Source organism: Aulonocara sp. 'chitande type north' Nkhata Bay, linkage group LG23 (genome assembly GCF_057382095.1).
Source record: "Aulonocara sp. 'chitande type north' Nkhata Bay isolate Kocher_YH1m ecotype deep benthic linkage group LG23, A_spYH_male_GT1.1, whole genome shotgun sequence".
In the NCBI taxonomy this organism is placed as follows: Eukaryota; Metazoa; Chordata; class Actinopteri; order Cichliformes; family Cichlidae; genus Aulonocara; species Aulonocara sp. 'chitande type north' Nkhata Bay.
The window spans coordinates 34,126,697-34,140,143 of NC_141365.1; the positions used below are offsets into that span (position 1 = coordinate 34,126,697).

The 13,447-nt window shown below is 39.1% G+C and overlaps 3 protein-coding genes across 3 annotated transcripts in view; 2 read left to right on the plus strand and 1 right to left on the minus strand.

Annotated features, from left to right (window-relative positions):
- Positions 1-282: 282 nt before the first annotated feature.
- sap18 (Sin3A associated protein 18) lies at positions 283-4,246 on the plus strand. Its single transcript, XM_086282771.1, has 4 exons — positions 283-464; positions 3,067-3,176; positions 3,739-3,861; positions 3,969-4,246. The coding sequence occupies exons 1-4, from the start codon at positions 393-395 to the stop codon at positions 4,123-4,125; spliced, it is 462 nt and encodes a 153-aa protein (XP_086138897.1). The 5' UTR covers positions 283-392; the 3' UTR covers positions 4,126-4,246.
- A 2,138-nt stretch (positions 4,247-6,384) lies between these two features.
- Positions 6,385-9,598, plus strand: rtraf (RNA transcription, translation and transport factor). Its single transcript, XM_086283937.1, has 8 exons — positions 6,385-6,555; positions 7,034-7,158; positions 7,289-7,388; positions 8,115-8,195; positions 8,400-8,488; positions 8,858-8,926; positions 9,062-9,110; positions 9,261-9,598. The coding sequence occupies exons 1-8, from the start codon at positions 6,495-6,497 to the stop codon at positions 9,413-9,415; spliced, it is 729 nt and encodes a 242-aa protein (XP_086140063.1). The 5' UTR covers positions 6,385-6,494; the 3' UTR covers positions 9,416-9,598.
- A 2,189-nt stretch (positions 9,599-11,787) lies between these two features.
- Positions 11,788-13,447, minus strand: part of nid2a (nidogen 2a (osteonidogen)) — a 66,461-nt gene continuing 64,801 nt past the window's right edge. The window contains exon 34 of the mRNA XM_086283936.1: positions 11,788-12,124. Within this exon, the coding sequence (XP_086140062.1) occupies positions 12,114-12,124 (11 nt within the window). The 3' untranslated portion in view covers positions 11,788-12,113. The remainder of the gene's footprint in view (positions 12,125-13,447) is intronic.

The window sequence follows — 13,447 nt, forward strand, 5'->3', positions numbered from 1 at the left end:
CGAATTCAGATTTCAAAATCTTATTTGCTTTCATATGTACCTATTTTCAGTGATATTAACTTTAATAGCAGGAAATTAACAAGGCATATAATTCTTTTCTTTCTCTCTTATATAACTTATATTTGACAACAACATAATAAAACCGCTAATTCTCTTTTTGGTGTGCCACCCCAATATTTTTAATGGCCCTCCATACAGCCGCCCCTGTGAAAGAAAATCTGGAGCCGTCCCTGACCAGAAGGTGGCAGTAACTTATTCTGCGGTGGACGAAAGCACACGGGAAACGGAAACTACATGCTATCCGCCTCATTTTTGGCTGCAGCCTGGCTGAAATATCCAACACGGAGGCACAAGTCACCTAACTGAAGCAGTAAATTATTTAAAAAGTAGCAATGGCACTTGAATCGCGGATCACACAGGAGGAAATAAAGAAAGAACCAGAGAAGCCAATTGACAGGGAAAAGGTAACCAGCGGATTTTGATTCGCGTGCTGTTTTTGTTATTAGCTCTGAGTTAGCCCTGAAAGCTAACTGGTCAGTTTGATGCAGACTGCCTGATGTTTGCTCAGAACTGTCGCAGTTTTAGGGGTAAGAATAGATAAAGCTGCATTTGCGCTTTGTTTTCAGGATATGCAGCGTTAATGCTCAGAGAGTCGCCAGTTTGGATACAAAGTGTGCTAGTTAGCTAATAATCAGTTCGATAGCATCCAGCGGCACTGTTGCATATGATTTATGCAGTTTTTTTCGTTGCATATAACCTAATATAATTTTGCAGCTGATTAGTAACTGTTTGCTTAGTGTTTACGTCGTAAAATAGTAAGAAAAAAAATTAAATTAAATTAAAAAAGCAAAGCTGTTATTGAATCGTAATTCACAGCTGGCAAAAGCACGAGGCATTTCTTTCCTTTTTTAAAGCTAGAATTCCTTTAAGGTCTTTATCGAAATCCTGGCGTTTTGAAATGTGCCTGTAGGCAATTGCAAGAAAAAGCATTTATCACTTAATTTAGCTCAGTTGTCCTGTTAGATTTAGCGTTAAAGAACTTCAGTGATGTCTTACTATGAGTTTACTTTTGTGGCATTTTGAGTAAACAAATAAAATAGCGCTGCAGTTTAAAGTTAGATTTGTACGCAAAAGTTCAGAAATTAGCAATAAGGGAAACATTGTGAAGTGCGTAAAATAAATCGGTCAGTAAAATGTGAAGGCTCTAATGTAGAGCAGGGCGATATGACCAAAAGTATTTATCACGATATACATTTGAAAATTTGCGATAACAATATAACTGATGATATAATTGACACGAGACAAAATACTTTACAACTTTATTAGTGCAAAACAAAAAAAATCAATGTATTTTCACTTAAATAAGCAGCTGGGTTTGTTTTATTTTTATTTTTTATTAATGTGCATTAAAAGTTATATAAAAATGTAACAGTGCAAATTCCTTGCTGGCAGTTTAACCAAAAGGTATTTCCAGTGGAAATTGGCCGACAGATCCTCAGCATAACCATGTGTAATATCTACATAACTTAAAAAGAGCTTATACACACACAATACGGTAATATTATGTTGAAGCACAGTACATATTACTCCGCGAGGCTCCTGCGTACGACCCAAATTCTATCACCATATTTCATTTTCTTATCGTTGCCCAACATTATACCCGTATTACCGTGAACGGTATGATATGGCCCAGCCCTACTCTAATGCGTCTCTTACATATCTTTAGAACAGTTTGTTTGCACCAGACAAAATGAAAACGCATTGATCTTACTACTGTGATTGAATTGTAAATAAGCCTGTGAGGCAAGCAAAGGGAATCTATGGTGATCGAGGCGATCACCATAGATTCCCTTTGCTTGCTTTCTTGATTGAGATTGGGAAGTAGATCTTACATCTTTCAATGCAGAATAATGAGATGGAAGTCAAAGCAAACAAAACTTTCACTTAATTTAATCTTGCCGTAAAATAATTTTGACCACATTTCCATTAACTGGCTTCACTTACTGTGACATTGGTAGTGAGAGTTTATACAGTCTTTCTGTCAACTGGAAAGTAAACCCAGATTTTTCCAGTCAGACTACATTATGCTCACATGAAAGGAGCTGCCTTGGCCATGCTAGTGCATTACAACTGTAAAACAATTTGTACCTTGTTCTTTCAGCTGCAGTCTCTGGAGTGTTTAGTGCTCTGACAAAGTAAAAAATAAGAATGAGTAGGGCGAAAGCGGATCGTTGAATGAAACGGATGAACCGTGTTTTTGCGGCACACTTAAAATCAGTCCTTTGATTTTCTGAAAAATCGACCGTGCCCCTTATAATCCCGAGTGCCTTATGTATGAATTCTGGTTGTGTTTACTGACCTCGAAACGATTTTCTGTGGTACACGGCGCTCGAAAATCTGTCAAATGTTTTAGTACGACTTTGCTAAGCTACGAACCCGCACCGCTTGATGGATTGTCGGAGCATTACGGTTATCGTAGGCAGGCGCCTCGAGGAGTGATACGTACTGTGCTTCAACATAATATTACCGTATTGTGTGTGTATAACCTCTTTTTAAGTTTTGTAGATATTATACATGGTTATGCTGAGGATCTGTCGGCCAATTTCCACTGGAAATGCCTTTTGGTTAAACTGTCAGCAAGGAATTTGCATTTGCACTGTTAAATTTTTATATAACTTTTAATGCACATAAAAACAGCTGCTTGTTTAAGTGAAAATATATTGATGTTTTTTTTTGGGGGGGGGGGGGTGCACTAATGAAGTTGTGGAGTCATAAAGTATTTTGTCTAATGTCAATTATATCGTCAGTTATATCGTTATCGCAAATTTTCAAATATATATCGTGATAAATATTTTTGGTCATATCGCCCTGCTCTAGTATCAGGTTCTGTTATTTTGTGCAGGGTTTCTTAGTAGTCATTTAAAAAATAACAGAGAATACACACCTGAATTATTTGAAATCAATATTTTTTTTTATATCTCTTATGAATCAAATGTTTTCATTGTGTTTCTTCCATTGTAAACTGAATTTGTTCAGTAATATTATTATTATGTTTCTTTGCTGCAGACCTGCCCCCTTCTGCTGCGAGTCTTCACCACCAACAGTGGGAGACACCACAGAGTCGATGAATTTGCTCGAGGAAATGTTCCTTCCAGCGAACTGCAGATATACACTTGGTAAGATCACAGATGTGTCACTGGTTTTTGTTTTTTGTTTGGGTGGTTGGTTGGTTTTTTTGTGAGTGTGGGTGTTTTGGCCGGAGTCAAGGATTTGCCAGTGTTTTAAGCTGAGTTTGTAAAACAACAGAAACATAGTGTTATAATGCTCTCGGGGTTGGATAATTTTCTCAAATCAGTGCTCCTGGCCATCTCCCTGTAGCATCGCTGATCAGTGATAGCATTGTTGCTGTGGTGACAGAGGACGTTGATTGATTTGGCAGTCATGGTTAACATAATTGGGAGCACATCGGCTAAATAGTTTAAAGAGGACTAAATAAAAACATTTGCAGGCCCTTTAATTTTTTAAGTTAGAGCTATAGTTCGCATGAGTCGTCCAGTTTGTTTTCTCTGTGTCATATCCCACCTGTCTCTGGCTCTCTTTTCATATACGGTGGATTTTTCCCACAGACAAAAACAATATTGTGAAAAAGTTAAGGAGCTAAGGGTGTCGTTTTTCGGTTTGTTTTCTTTTTGAATAAGGACACTGGAGCTGGTCTCTGATTGTGTTTATGTGTTTCAGGATGGATGCTACACTAAAAGAGTTGACCAGCTTGGTGAAGGAGGTATATCCAGAGGCCAGGAAAAAGGGCACCTACTTTAGCTTTGCCATTGTCTACCCTGATCCCAGAGGGAAGATGTACAAGTGAGTATCACACCAAAGACTGCGCTCTTTGGATTCACGCAGCTAAAGAATGTGGTGATCTATGTATATTGCATCTTTAATAACCTCTCTTCTCCCACCTCCTTCAGGTTGAAAGAGATTGGCAGTACTGTGTCTGGCAGAAAAGGTGCAGATGACTCAATGACACTGCAGTCTCAGCGCTTCCAGATTGGAGACTATCTGGATATAGCCATCACACCACCCAACAGAGCACCGCCCCTTGGCACACGCATGAGGCCATTCTGAAAATACACATGCACAAACCTACACCTTCTGTATTTTGTCTTATTTTCATCATCTTGGGATGATTTTGACTCAGTTTTTTTTAGAATGTGATCTGTAATAAAATTGTCCCTTTTTTTCCAAAGTCTGAATAGTTTTTTCTGTGTCACTGTGAGGTGATTATTGAACTTGTTAAACTAGCAAAGAAACAGAAGTGAAGCAGGGAGCTCGCCTCTTCCTTGAATGCTGTATTAATTTCCAGGATTGGAAATGTAGCCATTTACTGAATGCACATTATTTCGCTACCTTTGTATTTGTAAGCTATAATATTAAAATTAACTGAATTGCATTTTAATTAAAAACATGAATAAATATTACAAATTAAGTGAAAAAAAAAAGTTAATATTCAATATTCACAGTACCCACAAATCACCAATGTCAAATGAGTCCAAGCTACATGTAAGGCAAGAACAGCTTGATCAAAATGTTCTTTTCTTTTGAATGCAAATCTATAGTTAAAGATCAATGAGAAAAACATGGTTGCCATCAATGTTCCCTCTAAACTGCGCGCGTGCACAATTGCGCACTGCTGGCACAGAAAAAAAATCTAACCTGAATTGAAATTGAAATTAAAACTTTAACAATTCTGTTTTGCAGTGTTAGTAAGTGACTGTCTGCTCCCGTATGGGATTAGAACGATGCTACCTTATCCCATAGTCCAGCCAATAATGCGATTCACATTCGTATATACGCAGCTAATCAACGTCGTTGACAGGTTATAACAGCGTCCTTATGTGCCGACACAACCATTGGAGATGTGAGCAGGACAGACGGAACAATTGACGGAAAAAGTGTGGACTTTATACCAGTTTTTAAATTGTGTTGATAGGCCACGTAAAACCAGAGTTATGATAAAAATATATGCAATGTTTGGTTTTCTTCCTGAATACTATCGTTGTTTATATTTACTGCGGGAAGAAACGCTCGAAAGCACTCTCTGCCTGTGAGCAAAACCAAAAACCCCACCTTTCCTATTCAACGAAAAAAGTACCATGTCGACCAATCAAAAAATGATATGGCATTTAGTTGTTTAGGAAGGGGGAAGTTTTAGGAGTGACGGCGGTGTTTTGAGATGTGAGAGATTTGCGACGTTTAGCGCAAGTTTTGTGTAGTTAGTGTGTAGTGTAGTCAATAGTTTTGTTGTGTGTGTCAGAACAATGAGGCGACTACTTAATGTTATGGCAGTGATACATCTCCTGCTGTCAGGCCTGCAGGTATCAGGCTGTTGTTCTCCTTTATCTCATAGTGGACAGAAATTATTTTTTGGAGTGGCACAAATAATTTCTGTGGCATCAAATTTGATGCAGAACACCTGATTGTTCTGTAAATAGTTTGAAATGCTTATTTAAAAAAATGCCTTGGCTGCATTTTTAGGTAAACAGCTGCAAAAACTTTGTTGTTTGCATAGCTCAGTTACTTTTTTGAAGAAGTAACTATATAATTAATTGCCCAACAGTGGTCATTATTTACTGTATTTTGCAGACAGAGAGTTACAGGACTCTCTCCCAGACTCAGACTCATAATACAAGTCAGAGCCTTATTGATTTTTTTTTTTAAACAACAGCAGCAAGCTTTATAAGCTGTTGTTAGAATTTATTTAATATTACTTTCTAGTATCAGCTGATGTTTGCTGGAGCCACAGCTGTAAAAACTGCTGGTCATGATATCGGTTTGGATATGTGGTGAGAGGGAAACATGAAGGTGATACAAATCATACATATATACCAACAAGACAGTGTACATCACTTTCACAACAGCGTTTGTTTTAATTCAAAGGCTTTATGGTTTTTCCTATAATACCTGGTGGTGTAGTCGGCAGATTTTTTTGTCAGTTCAGCCTTATAGACCAAAACAGCCAATCAGATTTTTTTGCATCCAAGTCTGTGATTGGCTGGTTTTGTGGCACAACTATAATGGTGTACAGAAAGAGTTGAATGTGCACGGGCAGAAATGTTGAGAGCACAAGCAACACATTGCAAGCCAGCGCAAATGCAAAAACTGAGTGAGAGGGGGCTGTGTGTGTGTGTGGATAATAGTAAACACTGAAATACATTTTTTGCACACAGCAATGAATTTTGTTCACTCAAATTTAGCTTTTCTTCGCTCAAAATAAATTTCTCCTCAAAATGCAACACTTGCACCTGCAATTTTACTCTTGTTAATGTCTAACGGCGGTAGTCAGTGTGGGAAAAGTTTTATTTTGATACCTATAAGAGGAAGTTGTACGCTCTCCGTCAGCGCATGCGCGAAGCTACATACTGAAGGCTAGCAGAAAATCCAAGCGACTGTTAGCTAAAGAAACTATTTGGTTTCCGTATTAAACACGGGGTGAAATGTTTCGGAGAAAACTGGGCGCTCTGGATTATCACAACCCCGACGGCTTTGACTGCACAGGTAAGAATAAACTTATGAAAGAGCAGTTCGGTTGGTCAGTTGAGTTGAACGTGGAGCCGGCTAACGTGTCTTGTCTGTATGGAGACAGAGAGCTGCCAGATTAATAACGTAGAACATGTATGTTCAGTATGAGACAAACGTGTATATTTATGAAAAAAAGCAATGTACAAGGTGCTTATGCTCGACACTTTTAATAATTTTAACTAGTTTTGACTATAGGTTGTTTGCATTTTACACGCAATAAACACACACTCGGGCTTCATTAGTAGGTAGGCTGCAGATACCAGTTTAGCACAGTCATACCAGTAAGTTCAAACGCTGGCTACTCCCTGGTGCCAAAGTAAATTGTTTGCGTCCTGTAGTGAGTGATTCAGCAGATATGGTCTTGGAACCTCAGTTTTATTTATTCACTCCTTCACTTACTTGCCATGTGTAGCTGCTGATGTGTTGTTATCGGTATTGTCTAATTTCTTCTCAGATGAGACACAGTTTAGGAACTGCATTGTGTGGCTGGAGGACCAGAAGATTCGACATTATAAAATCGAAGACCGAGGCAACCTGAGAAACATCCCCAGCTCAGAGTGGCCCAAAGCCTACCAAAAGGTAAGACTGCTGGATCATCTGAAAGTAATCACTGCTGTTATTAATGGGTATTACTAACATAACACTGCATTTCTGATATAATATGAGGAGCACGGTGAGTTGTGTTTGAGTTTTCTTTACCTGTGTGCAGTACCTACAGGATGTGAACTGTCCATTTGAAGTCGATGAGAGGAAGGAGGCTGTAGATTGGTTACTGGGCCTTGCTGTGCGGTATGAATATGGAGACAATGGTAAGGGGTTTCATTTGGGTCACATTTACTTGTATAGCGCAAGAATCCCTTAAAAAAAAAAAAAAAGACTCCTGGCAGAACCAGACTGGAGGGGACCACCATCAAGTGCAAAAGTGCAAGTAGCTACAGTAAGGGAGTTTTTCCTTCCTGCTGTTTTCCAAGTGTTCTCTTAAAGTTGGTCATGTGATTGTCGGGGTTTTCTCTCTGTATTATTGTAGAGTCTTTGCCTTATAATATAAAGTGCCTTGAGGTGTCTGTTGTTGTGATTTGGTGCTATATCAATAAAACTGAATTGAATGCAGTACGTAGAGAGCTGTGCTACAGAGCAGAGGTTTATTGGGGAAACCTGAGGGTTAACTTGGATTTACAGGTTTGCAGAGGGGGTTCACATCAACACGGTTGTGTGCCACACTCCTAATCGGACTTTTAGTAGGTTATGGTTAGGATAAGGGATAATGTACACAAAATTGCCACCTACTGGCCAGTCAGTTCCCTAGGGTTAGGGTTATGTTAGCCTGTGTCACTAGTTGAAATGCCACCGATGACCAGGAGATGGAGACATTACAAAAGGAATACTTTTTGCTAAGTGCCAGATCATATGTCTACTTTTACTGCAGAATAAGAAGAACAAATTGTTACTCTTCTACTCGTTACTGTGAGCTCCCCTGTTAATGTAGTGCAAGTCAGTCTGTTCATCGGTGACGTGTTTTGTGTGTCTCTTCACAGTGGAGAAGTACAAAAACTGTCAGCCCCTGGCAGCTTCCAGTAACAGCAGTAAAGCCATGGACCCTCTGGTTAACCTCGACAGTAAGTAAAACTTGGATTTGAGCTTCCTCTGTCCTGGCATTCTTTCTTCTTTCCCTCCTTTAAATCTTTGCAGGATAAAAGTTAAAGTAAGTGTGTGTGTGTGTGTGTGTGTGTGTGTGTGTGTGTGTGTGTGTGTGTGTGTGTGGGGTTTTTTTTTTTTGTTTTTTTTTTTTATTTGTTTTTTTTTTGTTTTGTTTTTTTCAGGTAATTCTCCAGATTTCAAAGCAGGAGTAACAGCTTTGTCCAACATCCTCAAGATACAGCGGCATGACGACTACCTGGTTATGCTTAAGGTGAGAGCGCACTAAAGGGCTCTTTAATACTGTAGCAAAGCTTACCTGGGCACAGAGGAAGGCGAAGTTTGCGTTTGCTTCACAATAAAAGCCCTTAAAATGATTTAATGCTTTCCATGTGAGCCGGCAGCCCTGAGTCGTTCTTTTAATGCAGGGTAATGGTCAGACTGATAACACGGAGATAATAGTTGGCACTCAAAAAATGCAGAATAGAAATTTTGCACTCTCACTTGCCACTCGCAATAGAAAGTAATCCTATTAACCATATTAAGGGAATGGGTTTTTTTGTTTTTTAATGTAAGTCTTATGTATTAGAATGATCTCAAATCATTAAGAAGAGTTTTTCTTGTTTTTCTTTGCAACTGCCAGGCCATTCGTATTTTGATCCAAGAGAGACTTTCTCCAGAAGCCATTGCTAAAGCCAGCAACAATAGAGAGGTAAACTAAAGACACATGTGCATAATATGCATCAAAAATCATATGTCTGTGTATAGACTGCTGCAAGTCTAGAGCCATGATTTCAGCGGCGTTACTGACAAAACTCAACCAGCTATATTTTCTTTTTTCCTACAGGGTGTTCCAGTAGCTTTAGACAAGCACATCTTGGGTTTTGACACTGGAGGTGAGTTATTTATTTAAAGAATTTTTTCAGCAGAAAGGCTGAAAGCCGATGAGCAAATGCTATGACGATCGGTCTGCCCACAGTTCATAAGAATTGCTTCTCTTAAAGTATTGGTCAGCTTTTGGTAAAACTTCTGTCTTTTCTCCTCAGATGCAACTCTAAACGAAGCGGCTCAGATCCTGCGCCTGCTGCACATTGAGGAGCTGAGGGAGCTGCAAACCAAGATCAACGAGGCCATCGTAGCTGTTCAGGCCATCATAGCCGACCCCAAGACAGACCACCGGCTGGGCAAGGTTGGCAGATGAGAGCGAGGACGGTGACGGACCGCAAAGGGAGTGAGGGACTGAACCTGATTTGATTTTTGAGAGGAAAAACCTTTTGTTTGGTTAAAGGACATCAAAGAATTTTTGTTGATTTTTTTTTTTCCGTTGTTGCATGAGATCGGACTGTTTAAATTGGGAATCTCATAAATAAAAGACCCAAGTGTTCATGTGTGGACAGTCTGGATAAGTTCTTAAAACTTAATAATGTATAAATAATAATAATTAAAAAAAATGGTTTCCATTAATTATCCAGTAACAAAGTTTAAAGGTTCTGAAACTGCATCTTTTCTTCTGCAATATTCAAACTGACTGTTATATTTGTTTCTGGTGTTTCTGATGAAATATTCTTTGCAGATGGACAGAAATTGTTATTTTCAGGTGGGAGGGGAAAATATATAAATCCAGCTGCACACAGTTTGACTCCTGCACTTCTGTGGTGAATCAGACAAATGTTCAAAAAGCATCTCCCGTAACAAGTCACATTTTATTTTATAAATATCACACCTTATGAAAAAATTTAAAAGTAGAAGAAGAAAAAGTATTTGCTAAAAAAAATGTCATTTGTGTAAAATACAATTAGTAGTGCAGCTATATATAGTAGGGCTAATTGGATGGGGGAGGCTGGAGAAACATACTCCGATTATAGTAATCGGATTACAAAAACTGGTAAGCATACAACAGTATCAGTGACAAGGGTTACAACTATCATGATTCCTTGGCAGGTATCGATACATTTGGGGAAAAAGATGTTCTTACATTTTACTTTGCTGAAATAAAAGAATCAAGTCATCTTTAATCTTTAGTGTTAGGTGCTGTATTTTATCCCTGCTTCCACTTGTTCAGTGATGGTAAACCAGTCTTCTTCTGACTGTGGCTTTATGTTTAAGCATATACTGTATATAAAAGAAGAAAGTAGCCACTGTGACTTTACCCACTGAGGCTATGTCCCCATGTACCTGGGTATTTTTGAAAACGCAGATTTTTCTATGCGTTTGCACCTTTCGTCCACACGTAAACGACATTTCCGGTCACTAAAACAGAGATTTTTAAAAACTCAGTTTTTGCATTTACGTGTGGACGAGGAAAACTGAGAAAACGCAGCGTCAAAGGTGTGCGCCTTTTTTGACGTCACACTGTGCGCCACGTTATTGTTTCGGTGAAATAAATTTCTACAATGGTGGACTTAGACAAAATACTGTTACTGTTAATTTTACTGTTTAAATGCTTACATATATACACACAGTTTATGTCCCGCCACACATAGGACTCAGTTCTGCTTCTATGCGCCATCTTTGTTTACCCTTTCCCACCCAGGCTTCTAGGCTTCTGATTGGCCAATATTTCTACACGGTTAGGAATATATCGCCACCTATTGTTTTGGCATGTTCCTAGCAGCGTTGTCCTTCGTTTTTGCGTTTACGCGTGGACAGGATTTAAAAAAAAAAAAAAAAACGGAAACGGAAAATCTCAGTTTTCAAAAATACCCGTGTACGTGTGGACGTAGCCTGAGTGAAATGCCAAGGTGTAAGACAGCATGGCATAGATCTCACTGAGAAACTAGGACTTTGCACGCTGAGAGTTTAATGTCTCAGAGCTCTTATTCTCTTAACTGTTATTTCTTACAGACGGTTTACAAGACAGTCCAAAATGAAAGGGGCTCGGTGGAGCAGTAGCCAGACAATGTCTCCTAATAACAGTCACCAACAACCAACTTCTAAAGTGTACCTAAAGTCTAACATCAATCAAGCATTTTCTGATGTAAATCTTTAACAGACATTAGCATAATGCTAGCATTTTATGGGCAGAACTAGCTTCAGTGTAACAAAGACATAAGTGTTGTTTTATTACAATTTGGACACATTATCAAACCACATAAAGTGCTGCGACACGAAGTGCGCAAAAGTCGCCAAAATCTGCTAACTCAGTTACCGCTGAGTTTCGAACCTGCTCTGTCATTAACATCAGCACAAAAAGCTGTGTGCTAGGAACTTCATGGCATGGGTTTCCATGGTTGAGCAACTCCTTTAAGTGTAATGTGTGGCAAGGACTTTTGTCCATATATCCAGTTTTTTCTTAGTCTGTGTATTTAGCTCACAGATGTGAGTGCAGTATTATTCCCAAAAAGTATTCCCCAAAAAGCCAGACTGCACCTTTAATGTGCAGTTGTTCTTGTTGTTAACCAGAGACCACTATGAGTGCATCTGTAACTTCTCAACTTAATGGCCAATGTTATTTGTTGATATATTAAAAAAAAACCCAACAGCTTGATGTTAGTTTTCCCAAAAGGAAAAGCTTCAAATTATTCTTCTTTGGCTTTAAAGTACAATTAAACCCCCAAAAACTACAACCATGCATTTTAACATCGGATTTCATTGTTCTGCACCTTTATTCAACAGAAAAACAAAAATCTCAAGCAATACAAAAATACAGTAGAAAAAAACTAAAAATGAGGTATAAAACAAATTTACAAATCATTTACTTTGGGTTACATTAAGGTGAGATACTGGGGTTGAAGTGGGTGTAAATTTGCTCTGATTGCTGATCTGGCTGTCGTAAGCCATCTTTGCTCCCTGCTGAGTGTCCTTCTTCCAGAGGGACACCAGAGGGCCTGGACCTGCCTTATGTCCATGAATCGCCTCAGAACTTTAGCACCAAAGCACACTGCGGGTGCAGGCTGTCGTTAGTGGCTCCCTGTGACACACACACACAAAGATAAAAGCTCATCACTTTGAATCATCATCCCATAGTGGAAGTACTTTAAGGATAAGTTAAAATGAGAGGTTAAAGGTTTCATTTTCTGTGTGAATCCAAATGTGACAGGATGAAAACTTGGGCGCTGCAGTGCTCTAATGACAGAACAAACAGTCGTGCACTTTGTAACTGGAAGCGACTGAGAATTATCTCTGTAAAGAATGTGTGTATATTTATGTATTGCACAATAAGAGCTTTTAAGCCTCTCGCAAGCTCCTCCCAAAACTTCAGGATCTGTGTTTTAGACCTGTCATCATGGCAACAATTACACCACACATCGTCATCTTTAAAGCTAGCGACTATAATCTAGTCTGACTGTTGAAGGATGTGACTTTTACAGCAACACACACCAGTGATAGTGTTCCTTCCGACTGTTTTCAAAGGCAGATGCATTGTGACGAGATTATGTACTCTGCAGATGTGTGTAGCTTTAATGGTGACATTTGCCAAAGTGCTACTTTAGGGATTATCCTGTGTACTTTGTACTTTAACGTGAGGCTTTGAAAGGACTCGAAGCCATCTGCAGACAACACATCAAACATGATGCGTGCAAAAAAACAGGTAGAGGGTCGCACACAGCTGTGTAATCTTTGTTCTTTGGTCTCTCACACACGCAGGTCACAAATAGAGGGTCACAGACAGCTGTGCAATCTTTGTTCCTGTCTATTTCATGGGTGTATGTGAAGTCACCCCTCAGACACATATACCGGTATCTGCAGAGTGGTAGGTGTTAGCCAGCTGTGTGATGATCAAACACGAGCTGTGATTACTTCCAACAACAAAGACTGCCCAAACAAACCAGTTTGATTAACCTTTATCAGTAACATGGATTTCTGAAAAAATTAAAACGTACAGCTCTGCTATCACTTCCAACATAAATGATGGCAGGAAACTAAACAGTAGTGACGTTTGTAGGGTCACAGAAGTTGGACTAGCTGGTATATAATGAAGTGCTGCGTGGTGGCTAGCTACACAGCTATGGTTAGCATAACATAGCAAACACAGTGAAGCTGGAGGATGAACGCTAACTTTTTTTCCACTTGAGAAAAGTTAACATGAGGGTTCCTGATGGTTAGGGACAAATGCAATCCCATGGCAGGATCCTGTAAATGGACCAAACTTCAGTCAGGAGAACAACTGAGATAATCCATCCACAATACGAGGTTAGTTATTAATATACTGCTGCATGGGCTGGGCTGTAGTTACATCGTAAGGTTTTAAAAACTGAGCACAGTAGCTGCATGTCCTGGTTAGAGAGAACAA